This window comes from Pterocles gutturalis, unplaced genomic scaffold (assembly GCF_000699245.1).
Source record: "Pterocles gutturalis isolate BGI_N339 unplaced genomic scaffold, ASM69924v1 scaffold5802, whole genome shotgun sequence".
NCBI classification, from domain to species: Eukaryota; Metazoa; Chordata; class Aves; order Pterocliformes; family Pteroclidae; genus Pterocles; species Pterocles gutturalis.
Genome location: NW_010107795.1, coordinates 1 through 12597, shown reverse-complemented (window position 1 = coordinate 12597; position 12597 = coordinate 1). Strand labels below are relative to the sequence as shown.

The following is a 12597-nucleotide window of genomic DNA, read 5'->3' as shown; positions in this document are numbered from 1 at the left end:
TACAGCATGGAGCTGCTGTTACAACAGCATTTGCTTCTTTGGGCAAAAACTCTCCACCTCCAGATCACTGAGACATAAGTCATTCCTTGCTTCCTTGCCTACATACTAGACTGTATCAACAACACGATGCAATTCAGAAGGAACAGTATCCCAGAAGCTGCCAGGGCTCTTCGGGACAGAATTATGTCATTTTTCAGAACAATCAATCACCACAAATGGCATGAAGGTCACTAATCTCCAAAGACTTTGGCCTCACGTATATTTAACAAACTGTGAGAAGTCGCAATAGCACAGGCTGATACACAAAGCAGTGTTTTTGTGTTTTGTAACAGGCTGCCAAGCATCATTGGAGAATATACACCCGATAAGGCAACATGAACTGATCTGACCAAGTCATCCATGAAAATCCATCTGCTCACTCATCCGCTCAGCTTTGACAGACCTGTCTCTATGAAATGGATAGAAAATCAAAGAAGTCTGGTATTTTCTGAAGCGTGCAGAGAAGCCCTATGGGAAGGGTGTATCCCTGGTCCTGTTACATAGAGAAGCTGCAGAAGGGACAAAGACATTGACAACAGACTACGTTATAAGCCTTGCCTAGAATATTTATATCCAAGATAATATTTAAAATGGGACAACTGTATTTAACAACACAACAACATGCTAAAATGAAAAAGAAAGATTCTTTCAGATGTCATACAGATCTTTCTTTTTAGGATTATGGCTACTGTAATGTTCACTGGCAGTAACTGTAAAGGACAACCAGAAGAAAGCCCTCCAAAATAAAATTCCAATTCCCTTCTCCTGGATACTATTAATTATTTAGAAGTTGCACCTGATCATCCTGGAAAGCACTGTGAAGCCCACATAAAGGCTGCATAATGCCCAGTAGCTATGGCAACTCGACACCCACCTTAGCTATAGAGCTGAAACAAAGCCCATTGCAATGAAGTGACTGTCAACTGTTTTGTGCAAGACATAAAGTAAACCATCCATTTTCTAAAAATGTGCTTCAATACTGATTACTTAGAATTCTCTTTACCCAACCACTTTTGTATAATCAAAAGCCAAACCAATAGAAAGAGCAGCAAATTATCTAAAAAGCTGACTGTAATTTCTAGTGCCTCTGGATAAATCAGAAAAGCAAGAACGTATCTCAGACTCCAGTGCCTTGCAGAGGTTCGTTCAAAGGTCCAAATGTGACAAGTTGTGTGCCCAACAGCAGCTGCTCATCTTTTCCGTGATGCAGTTACCCAGGAGAATCTATTCATAGCCTTGGACTCTCTCTTCCATTTGCTGGCATGAGAAATGCTGGGCAACTGTAATTTCTGCTACTCATTCATGACCTGCAAGCAAGAAACTTTGCAGCCCAGATCATCCCAAAAGGCAGTATTTACGTCCTGCCTCCGCCAACACCACGCTGACATATACTTTCAACATTCAACTTGGAAGATTTACTGCAAATGCTACATGTGTTTTTATGCAAGGACTTGGAAGGGTGTTTGCAGGTGGAATAAGAGCCCTGGAGAACGGCAGTGGATTGTCCTCTTTCATCACTCAAGCTGCAGGATGGCTGATGACACATGGAAGGTGTTGCTGCGACATCGTTCCTACTCCAGCCCGTACTAACCAGGCACTAGCAGCTACCAGCAAATGTGGTTTTTTAAATTTAAATGTAAACAAACTATTCACTTTGTTTTGTCACACCTACCTGTAAATGGGAGACCCACTCAAGTCAACATCATCCAGACTAGGTTGCAAGAACACCTGCAATATTTCCTATCCTGAAGAAGCTGTGTTAGTTTAAATAAGCAGCTGAACTTGTTGCAAAATGTCTTCTCCCTTCCTGTCCTCTTCCTCACATCTCTTGTGTGTATTCAGGACTTCACAACAGCAGCAATCACCTCATGTGAATGTGGGATTACCAGACAGATGTCATTTTAGAGTAAACTGGCTATCCACATAGAAAGCTGTAGGGTCACTGACATTAATGGTCAGTGTAATGGGGAAAAAACCCCACAACATCTGGTTAGAGAAAAAGGGACTTAACACAACTGAGTTCCTTCCTGCTCCCAGCCATCTTTCAAATGAGTTGGCCAACTTCAAGCAGACTTGACAGAGGTCTCACAGACCACATCATTTTAACAATTGGCAATTAGATACCCCCACATTACTATTACTGCTGAAAAGGGCCAGAGAAGCTTTTTCTAACTTCTCAGCCACCATTTGCCATGAACCATCCACAGCACTGCCTACCTTCTGTGTTGGTAGCAATTAAAAAAAAAACCAAACCAAAACAAAAAAAAACCCCCACCAAACCAAAAAAAGAGAGAGAAAAAGGACCACAGAGGGTAAAAGGCACGGGACATTGCTGGAGGGACACTGGGGACAGAGCAGGGAGATGAGGAGCTGTACTTTGGAGGGGCCCAGGGAATACTGCAGGAATTAAAGCAGGCAAGAGAAGCAGGATTAGTAAAAGTAGATTTTTACAAGAGATCAGACGTGTCCATAGGCCTGGCTGTGTTATTCTGCAACTCACTGAACAGTTTATTTTACCCTTTATATTTAATGGGAATGAAATTCTTGCCCACTGAAGCAAAGGGCAAAATTCTCAGCAACCTCAGAGGAGCTGGCATTTCACCTCAAGATTTTCCAAGTATTCGTAACTTCTCAAGGTAAATAGGACATTGGTGTATCTACAGTAGTCTAGATCGAAGTGTTCAAAAATCAGGGAAACCACTGTACCTATGAGGCTGAGAGGAGACCTTATCACTCTCTACAACTACCTGAAAGGAGGTTGTAGTGAGGTGGGTGCTGGCCTCTTCTCTAAAGTAACAAGTGATAGGACAAGAGGAAATGGCCTCAAGTTGCACCAGGGAAGGTTTAGGCTGGATATTAGGAAAAATTTCTTCACTGAAAGAGTGGTCAGACATTGGAACAGGCTGCCCAGGGAGGTGATAGAGTCACCATCGCTGGAGGTGTTCAAGAAACGTGTAGATGTGGTGCTTCGGGACATGGTTTAGTGAGTTGAGTTAGGTGGTGTTGGGTTGGACCTGATGATCCTTGAGGCCTTTTCCAACCTTAATGATTCTATGATTCTATGATCAGATTCCAAAGAAGATTAATTACATATAGCATTCATTAATATGAAGACCCACCACACAGGACCTTTTCTTTTGGACAAAAGTAATTTGCTGGATTTATAGACCTATTTGCAGTCCTATCATTAAAAGCCACAGACCTTGAAAGGTTTATTAGACTTTGTGTAAGAAATATATAAAGCAACAGTAATGATTACAAATAAGGAAATGAGTGCTGGGGAAGCTAAAAAGAGAACATCTGATTGTATACAACATTTCTATGTGGTACAAAAATATGAAAGTAAAATATTGCATTATAAAAATTAAATTTATATTTTGTTGTCACTTAAAGGCTCCACTTGCAATTATGAAACTGGACAGATACGTTTGGGAAAGACAAGGAGAATCATTAGCATGATTTGCATGATACGTACTATTGTTTTTTTTTTTATTCCTGAGGACTGATATTAGTTAAGAAGGTTAAAACAGGCAGCGATTTCACCATATTCAATCAGGTTCAGCATGGTTCCCAATCGCTTAAGTTTAGATTTTATCAGGCAAAGAGAGAGAAGTATGCTTTCTTTTCATAATTAATTCAGGATTTTAGAGAGCGCAAAATGAGTAGGCCAATTGTTTTGCCTTCTAACAATCAAACAGGACTTAAATCCTTAAAGGAATACATGAACTAGATGGCCTGGAAACTTTTTCTTGAGCTAACCACGAGCTTTTAGGGAGAAAGCCTCATACACCAGTGAAGGAGAGCAAAGCAGGGCCCTGTTGTGCCTGGCCGTGTGGGTGTTTTGATTGTAGTGCTGCAGTGCTCTGTGAGACACTAGATAAAGGGAAGGGAGGATAGAAAAACCATCAGGGGTCATTTATCTTCATTCCTAAAGAGGATTCTCCTGCCACATACTTTCCCATGCTCTGTTTTGTCCCTTTTAAATATCCTGAAGAATGAGATTTCTAGTATTTCTGCTCAAGATTGTTCCTTGAACAAAGCTCCAAGCAAGATATGCTAAAATACTAATTTTGCACCACTTCATCACACAACCCCCTTGTACCTTCCACAGACTAATGTGCAGTAATGCCAAAAGCCTCAGGTTGGGCCCACAGACCGGTTGACTCACGTCATGCTCACTGAACAAGCGCAGTTGCAGTCCAAGCTTGAAAACAGCAAAGTCAACTCACACGTAACCTTTATTCTCTCCCAGTTCCTTTCTTCTTGATACTCAGTTCTGCAAATCTGTTCTCACTACTCACATGGGTTTCAGTGCTGCTGTAATTCCTTACAACCTAATGTTTCTCCTGTTATTTATTGACCTGGTTGCAGTTGACAGCTTAATGGCATGAGTGCCCTAAAGTCAACATTTTAGTTTACCTTAGAGTGAGAAGTGCTCTGACTTGTGAAGTCCAGCCCCTGAAATTCAGGGTTAATTACACTGCTCATCACTCCAACCCCTTTCAGAAAGGATGAGACATCACTGTAAACATCACCCAAATTCAAGCTGTTGGCATCCTCCTTCCACCCAGCTGCGCTTTTGGGGGAAGAACAGATTTCGGTCTATGACTAGGTTTGAACTGAACAGTAAACTTTAAAGTCAGACCCCATTTATCTCTAATGAGACAAGAGTAAAAGGCACGCAGAGCAATCTATAGCATCAGCTGGCAGCTAGAAATGGCAGCTTCCTCCCTCTTCAAAGACAGAAAAAACCCTCCTGTAACCTTCGCACTTCACCGATCTGGAGCAAAAAACACTGTTTACCCCCTCATTGGAGAGCACACAACAAATACTAGTTTTTCAGATCCTGCACTTCCTTGAGATTGTTTTTTCTCACCGAATTCCCATTTCCTTTCTTCATTATTATGTAAGTTTATAGCTCAATATTAAAGAAATCACCTTAAAAGTAATTCTAGCTCTTGCAAAAGGAATTCTTAATCACAAGGAATTCCTACCAAACGTACTCTCCTTTCTTCTTTTCAATGAGCACAAGACATTCCTTCTGGATCAGCAAGCCACAGTCACAGAAAACAAAGATTTAAAAAGCCTACACATCCAACTGTTTCCAGTATCTGTATATTGTACATGAAGAAGCAGACTTTAAGGCAATAAGAAGGAGTAAATTATAACACTGAGAAAAGCTAATGGGACCCACAGAGTTAAAAGTTGACTTAAACCAACCATAACTGAAATTACTCATGTGAAAAGAAACCAGAAAGTCTAGTTCTGTCTTTGCAATTGTAGCAAGAGCAGAAGAGGTATAAAAAGATTAAAAATAAGAAAAGTGCAAATTGTTCAAATTACAGGAGCAGTCTGAATGCTTGATGACGCTCATCACCCAAATAAGGGTAAAGTAACAACATGTAAATTGTAAGATACACAGGCTGTGGAACCTGTTTTCCCCAGCATAGCTCTGGCACAAAGACAGACCCTATAATTGTGGCTAAGCAAGACAAGGCTGGGAGTTAAAACATACTGATCAGTATCAGCAAGGCAAGAAACCACTGTATTTGAGATACTGACAAAGTAATCCTAGCTGCTACCTAACATTTGCACTGTGTGAATCGCATCAACTTTCATTCCCCAATTCAAATGTTCCATAAATCTGCTAAATCAGCTTTCAAAAATTGAAAAGATCGATACACGTGTGACTATTTAAGCACTATCAAATACGGCCCCAGACCACAGTGTAACCAATCCTTTCAGATATAACAGGTTGCTGTTATATTTTTCCTGTAATATTATTTCCCAGCTCCTGAATTCCTCCCCAGAAACACACGAGTGCCTGAAGCAACACACAGTGTGCCTCATGCAGAATACAGTCAGCAAAACAAGGGAAGGCACACTGCATCAGTAATGAAGGCAGCAGACAAAGACATTGGAGAAATAAGATTACAGAACGTTAATAAGTTATCACATTTCAAACCAACTCTGTTGGATGAGGAAATGCATAAACTGGGTTACTGATGAGAAAACGGGAGGGGGGGGCTGGAACCTAGGTGAATGGACTAAGCATTTAAGTTCTAACTACTACTGTTATTAGAGACTCAGTTACAATATTCCAGAGCTTCACTTCAACTGCATATTAACGCTGAAAAGCAGACACTGAAAGCAGACATTTTCATACCTTTAATGAGGAAGCTGACACTGTGTTAACCTGTAGATCAAATGCATTAAGTGCTCTGCTCAACTAGTAGCCTGATGGTCTTTCAGGGAGCTCCAGGCAGACACTTTCACCTTTTCCAGGGTGCGAAGCCCAGCCCAGCAGTGCTCTTCTGCCCCTCAACCTGCTGGTGACTCAGATATGCTGCATTTGTGACACTGAATTATTCATTACAGTTCTGTCAGATGGGGGAACTGGGTCTGGGCTTCTTCCCAATGAAGTTTCTTTCTGCTGCAGAGAACAGAGCACCTTCTTAGCCACACGACTCAGGGCTGCCATGTTGCAGTGCAATTCATTTTAAATTAGCTTCTGATCCTGCCTTTCTTGTCACCCTATTTGACTGCTTAGGGAGAGTTCTTCAGAGACAGGAAGCAATAAAAAGCAGTTCATTAAAAATGCCCCTGCAGCCCACACCCCCTTCCTGAGTTGGGAGTTTACCCACTGTGACACTGTGAGGATGTTTCAGCTGCATGCTCGCTTTGTCTCAAACACAAATTTACTCCGGAAATAGGACAGAATATGAAAGCATCTCCACCTTGAACTGGTCATTAGGCTGCCAGGTATGTCACAAGCACATTCCTGGTCACAGACGGCAAGATCAGGTTCCATGTCAGAAAGGGATGTTCTTGTCACACCTGTGTCAGTATTTTTGTTTTTGCCAAGCAGTCTGACACACCACACATAGGAATTGGAGATTGTCTTGCAAAAAATGCACCATGAGCACAGGCTATCAAATAGCAGCCCTTTACATTCATATGTTTAGATATTAAAAATCAGCAAGATAGTATAAGAAAGCACAGGAATTTCTCAGAAGTATAATTGTAAAAGAAAAGCTAAATCTTTGCATTTAAGATGTTCAGCTCCTTATAGAAAATTGTAATATCAATCTGATAATGCCAGTGTTCCTTTTTGATGTTTCAAAATGAGAGCAACGCATTGATGCTGTCCTTTTATGCAGAAGCCACTGTTCCTACTCACTACAACACCTCCACCACAAACTCAGCACAACGGAAGAGTTGAGGCAGAACAGCTGTCTCTCTGTACTGACTTGCACATGTTGCAATCATTGTTTGTTCCCACATACTATCCATGTAAAAGGAGAGAATTTGTTTGGCAAAAAAAGATGCATTTTTTGGCCACTTGTTTCTCTGTTGCATTCAGATGGTGATGTGGAACTGCCGTGAAGTACAGCAAACAGCACTTCTGGAGAAATCCTGTTTGCTTACAGTGTTTAAAAAAAAAAAAAAAAAAAAAAACCAGAAGCACTGTTCTGAAAGGTACAACAGAGACAGCAGCATAAGATCTTTAAAACTTGCATTTTTGCTAGATGCTGAGTTCAGGTTGTCAGATCTTCCAGCCAGACAGATGGTGACAGTGAATTAGAGATTCAGTTACAAAAATCCTGTGATTTTCAGTGGGAGTCATGTGCCTAAAGTCATTTAGCTTTGGAAACTAACTGGTCTCCCACCACAGCCAATATTTGTTGTGTCACAGGTCCAGATGCACATAAATGTGTAAACCATGGCTCCTGTTCAGTTCTGTTTCTGAAGCTGCAGCCACAACTTCAGTAGCTTAAACTTTCTGAAGACTTAACAGCCTAAATGACTACCCCATGCATTTGGCAGCAACTCTACTCCTGCACATTTATACGATGCTGAAGAAAACAGGACCTACTCCAAAATCCAGGCAATCTCAGAACATACACCAACAGTGTCTTAAATGGGTCATTTGTATCGCTTTGCTTTATAAATACAACACCTTTTTCAGGTGACAAAGCATGACCCAAGGCTGAAGGGGTTAATAAAGCCTATTTCTGCTCTCACTGAAGTTTTATCTTAGTTTCCCTACTGGGCAGTTGTCTCAGTTAACACCATACTAGCACCTTCTGTAGTCCCATGAGAAAGTAAAGCTTCTGTCTACAGAAAGATAAGAAGCTTGCAGCTGTAACAAAGTATAATCCTTCATAAACGCCTTGTGCACTGGAAAGAGACAGAGATATTAAATTTTGATCTAATACAATTTTAAAACCAAAATCCCAAGCCCAACCACTTTAACCTTTTAAAGCTGTAGGTTTCGGCAAGGTACGGGACCCTTTGTAAGTGAGCATCACACATCACACCTGGCTTATGTTTTCCAGTAGGTCACATCAGCTGGTGTGCAAGGCAGCAGAGAAGGGGTTTTTTGAGTCTTGACTTAATGGTGCATAAAGAGTGACAAGTCAAAGGGCTTCCACCTTAAAAAAAGCCTACTAAATCCCTTAACCTTGAGAAGAGCTATGCTCCACAGTGCCCTGCCTGCACAGATCCTGACAGATGGGGTCTGTGGTTTTGCTTAAAGACACTGAGAGAAGTATCTTCAAAACTTGTCAAGAAAAACTTCAAGAGTGTTATTGTGACACGCCAAGGAAACATGGAGTTGAATGCACTTCTCTGGGATCCAAGAGTCTGTGTAATGGATATAGCCCAGAATTTGATATTTTATATGGTGGTTCTGCCCTGGCACAGACCATATTAGGAGCTTAACTGCTGTTTCACCCATACATGTGCAGTTTAGAAATTGGTGGGGTGGAAAAGAGAAGCAAATGGAAAGTCGCTTAGACTGTGGGGTCTATGAAGTAGATAATTTAAAAGGCCTTTTAAAATAAAATTTATGATGGTAGAGAAGTTTACCATCATTACCTTTACTACTTTAAGTTGTTGGGACTAAGCTGCATCCAAAGCCCTTCTCATTCAGCCTTAAATTTGAACAGAACCTCTAATCTTGATCCTATCAGGTTTTCTGCTTATCCTCTATTACACTTCAACTTAAAATCAAATGTTATTGCTGATACTCCTCAGCTCCAGCAAGCACAGAAAAAAACCCACAAACAGGAATGACTTTTAATCACACAGGACAGCCATCAAAACCTGAACACTGTTTGATAAATCGACATTTCCTTCTCGCTGACATGAATCATCCCACCATGGCATACAAATGATGCAAACACGCTGCATGAGCTTGGCATCTCAGAAAACAAACATCACCATTGTCAGCATTCAGACAAACAGCCCCTCTCTGCTCCATCCATTTTTGTTATTGTTGTCATCAGAAGACTACTGTGCTCAAAAGCTGCACAGGTCTTATTTTCATGAATATAAACTAATGCTCTGAGATGTCATAGGACAACAATTCATCTCATGCGTCTCGGCCAGCGTTCTTCAGTCAAACCCTACAACTGCCAGGCAAATGCAGAGCACATATATATGTGTCTGTGGAAGAACTACATTGAACTTTGCTTCATTGCTTACCCAAGCCAGAAGGAGACCCACCTCTACGGTTACTTAATGGTCAGTCTCTGCATGGCCCATGGAGAAATCATCACCAGGCCGTTCAGCACAGCCTGGGCACAAAGCAGGAGCCAACAGTACAGCTCCAGTTCTAGCCTTTCATGGTCCCAACCTACTCTGAACCTCTCTGCTTCATGTGCCTTTTCAGTCTACCTCTGGGGATATAAATGAGAGCACACAGTTTGGTGGGTAGCAGGGATGCTTTAAGTTATATTTGACTTCTATGAACATCAGCCTCTAGCTTCTTCCCCTTTTAATGATATGACTTTGGTATTTTGACATCATCTTTCAAGAAAGAATGGCCAAAACTACAAAGTGAAATAAAAACCTGTCTAGTCATAATTCAAAGAGTAGGGGTAGGACAGGCTCAAAAATTAGATGCAAAAGGAGCTGGAACTGCAAAGCAGTCAGCTGAAATCAAACAGGAGGAGGGCTGCACAGATACCAAAGGATCACCAAACTACGAAGTTTCACAAAGCATCTGAAGTACTTCAAAGTCACAGAAAAGGTTAATTTCTTGGGGGCTGAGCAAAATACAAACAGTCAAGCGGGAGTTATAAAATACTGTGTGTGCTATAAGGCAATCCCTATCTAAGTTGTTACAGTAAGCGATTCACTAAATGCTGATTTTGTAATAACTACCACTTATGAAAACCCTTGACAAATAAAATTATTTATGATGCTTTTAGGAAGCTTAAATAAAGCTCTGAGAGCAAATGTAAGGGTTTATTTCACTGTCTCCTCTCCATGAGAGGCTCAAACACTTCAAACTGATTAATAAGTTAAACAGAGATTGATCAGGGATCTGTGAATGAATTTAAGTGACCAGGCTTCCTCTGAAGATCACCTTCCTTGTTGGGAAGGACAAGAGGTTGAACAATCCATGCTTTTATCAGGCTGAACAAAGCCACAATATTGTTTGATGTGAAACAAGAATGCATTTAAAATAATTTAAACAATGATTAAGATAAAAGTTTCCTGAAAAAGTCTTAAAGCTCCAGGTATGCAGGCCAAAAGAGCACTAATCTGACACAGAAAGAAAAATACGTTGCCATCTTCTTAGTGGTTGTCAGGATGGAACTTGGAGTAGTGAGGGGAAGAAAGAAGATAATTCTGCCCATTTCCTGTGTCTCCAACAAAAACGTGGGAAAATCTTCTGGGATCCGTTTCTCACGGAATTATCAACTATGGCTCCTTACATCACCACATTTAAACCCAGAGAACTCTGGTATACCTGGTTAAAAACACTCTCACATATACCATGCGCATATATCTGTCATTCAACAACAGCGTACATCATTTACATATATCAGGAAATTAATTCCAGTCTTTTTTTTCCTCCATTTATCTTCCTACTTTTGTTCCTCTGCAGCCATCTCCTTAATTCCTAATAAAACCATCATTTCTCTTGCTTCTGTTTCCCCCACCTAAGACAAAAACTGCCAAGAAATTCTGAGATCTCTAGTGGGAAAATACCTGTGCAGCAGCACTACACTACCTGATTAGGTGTTTTCAAGAAACAGTACTTCTACAGGAAGCGATATTGTCTTAAACATCAATTATGAGAATACAGTTGTTTCTTCACTGTTTGTCACTACTGTATCCCAGCTCTAGGATGCTGCACGTATTCTGCTACTGAGTACCCAACAGGTGTTCATTCCTGATACTCTAGTATCTCAGGGAAGGTTCTTCTAGAAATACTGAAGTGACTACCTTCCTCCTCCTTTTTCCTCCCTTTCTACAGATTTAAACTTTCAATTTATAAATTATGACCACTGAAAAGCAAAACAAAAATCAGCACGAATGTCCTCCCTTTCCCCCTAAATGCAGGCTGACCAACAGAAAAGTTTCACAAAAAAAAGCATGCAAACTCCCTGATCTTCTCAAGTCTGTGAAAGTGAAGCTCACTTAATGCTGCTGCTGATGTTCATAGCATTAACCACAGTACTTCTCTATGAGCCAATTTTGCATAACTTCTTGTGGTGGGCAGAGCTGGAGATTCCTTATCCTTGGTTTGTAGTTCTTCAGATGTGTCAGGTACTCCAGAACACCAAATCCCATGTTACCTTAAATTTCTCAGGTTAAAACAGATCATTACTCACCTTTTTCCCCTCTGTACTATCACCACTGACATAGGACAGTTTTCGACGGACATAGAAGAGCATATCGTCTTGTCGGGGGGCCCATTTCTCCATAAAGTATGTTGAAAACATCCAAGTCCAGAATGCAATACGGTCATCTTTGAAACACCCTAAGAGACACAAAGGAAAGAAGAAATATGAGTTGTAGAATTAGCATGTCACATTGGATTACACTTAAGATGACACCTGAAGTCTTTGCTACACGTGGTGCGGTCAAGCCCAGCTGTAGCAGAAATACTCTTGTACTGCTCAGAGTTTTTTCTAAACTGTACAGCATAGTTGTCATTCAGCATGAACTCACAACTCATCTTCGGCCCTCATCATCCAAAACCACCTTCTAGCAACCAATCTGTCCTCCTGCACAACACACACAGATCAGGGCCCATGAGTATATCCTGGCTATGGCTGTGCCACAGAGAAGGACAGGACCAGCGCAATGAGCTAGAATAAATGAGAGAAGCACTCAAGGAGTAATTTCAAGCCATGTAATGCCAATATACGCTGCAGTTAATGAGATTAAGCCATCAGCTGCCAACAGGTTTATATATGCTCTCAGGGAGCATAGCCAATCCTTCAGAAACTAGTGGCTGATACCTCCTTAAATCAATAGAGAGGAACAAGAATGTACCCATGCAGGTGCAACTGTAATTCACTCTCTCTGACAAGGAACAAACCCCAGCTCTTCCTCAAAGAAACGAGGATTTCTGAAGTCTGGAATCCCAATTAAACAAGAAAAAGTATAAAGGGGCGGGGGAAGGGGGGGGTGGGGGGAAGGAGAGGAGGGAAGGGTAAAAATGGGAAGAGGAAGATGCAACAAAGTCTTGTTCAAGAAGACAGACAAATTACATCAGCAATAGCATGTGTGATGGGTTTGCCCTTAGCTGGGGGC

At 41.1% G+C, this 12597-nt stretch overlaps 1 protein-coding gene across 1 annotated transcript in view; it reads right to left on the bottom strand.

Moving 5' to 3' along the window:
• KIAA0930 (KIAA0930 ortholog) overlaps positions 1 to 11816 on the bottom strand; it is a 35448-nt gene extending 23632 nt beyond the window's left edge. Inside the window, exon 1 of the mRNA XM_010072358.1 lies at positions 11670 to 11816. Coding sequence (XP_010070660.1) covers positions 11670 to 11780 — 111 coding nt within the window. The 5' untranslated portion in view covers positions 11781 to 11816. The remainder of the gene's footprint in view (positions 1 to 11669) is intronic.
• Positions 11817 to 12597: the final 781 nt, after the last annotated feature.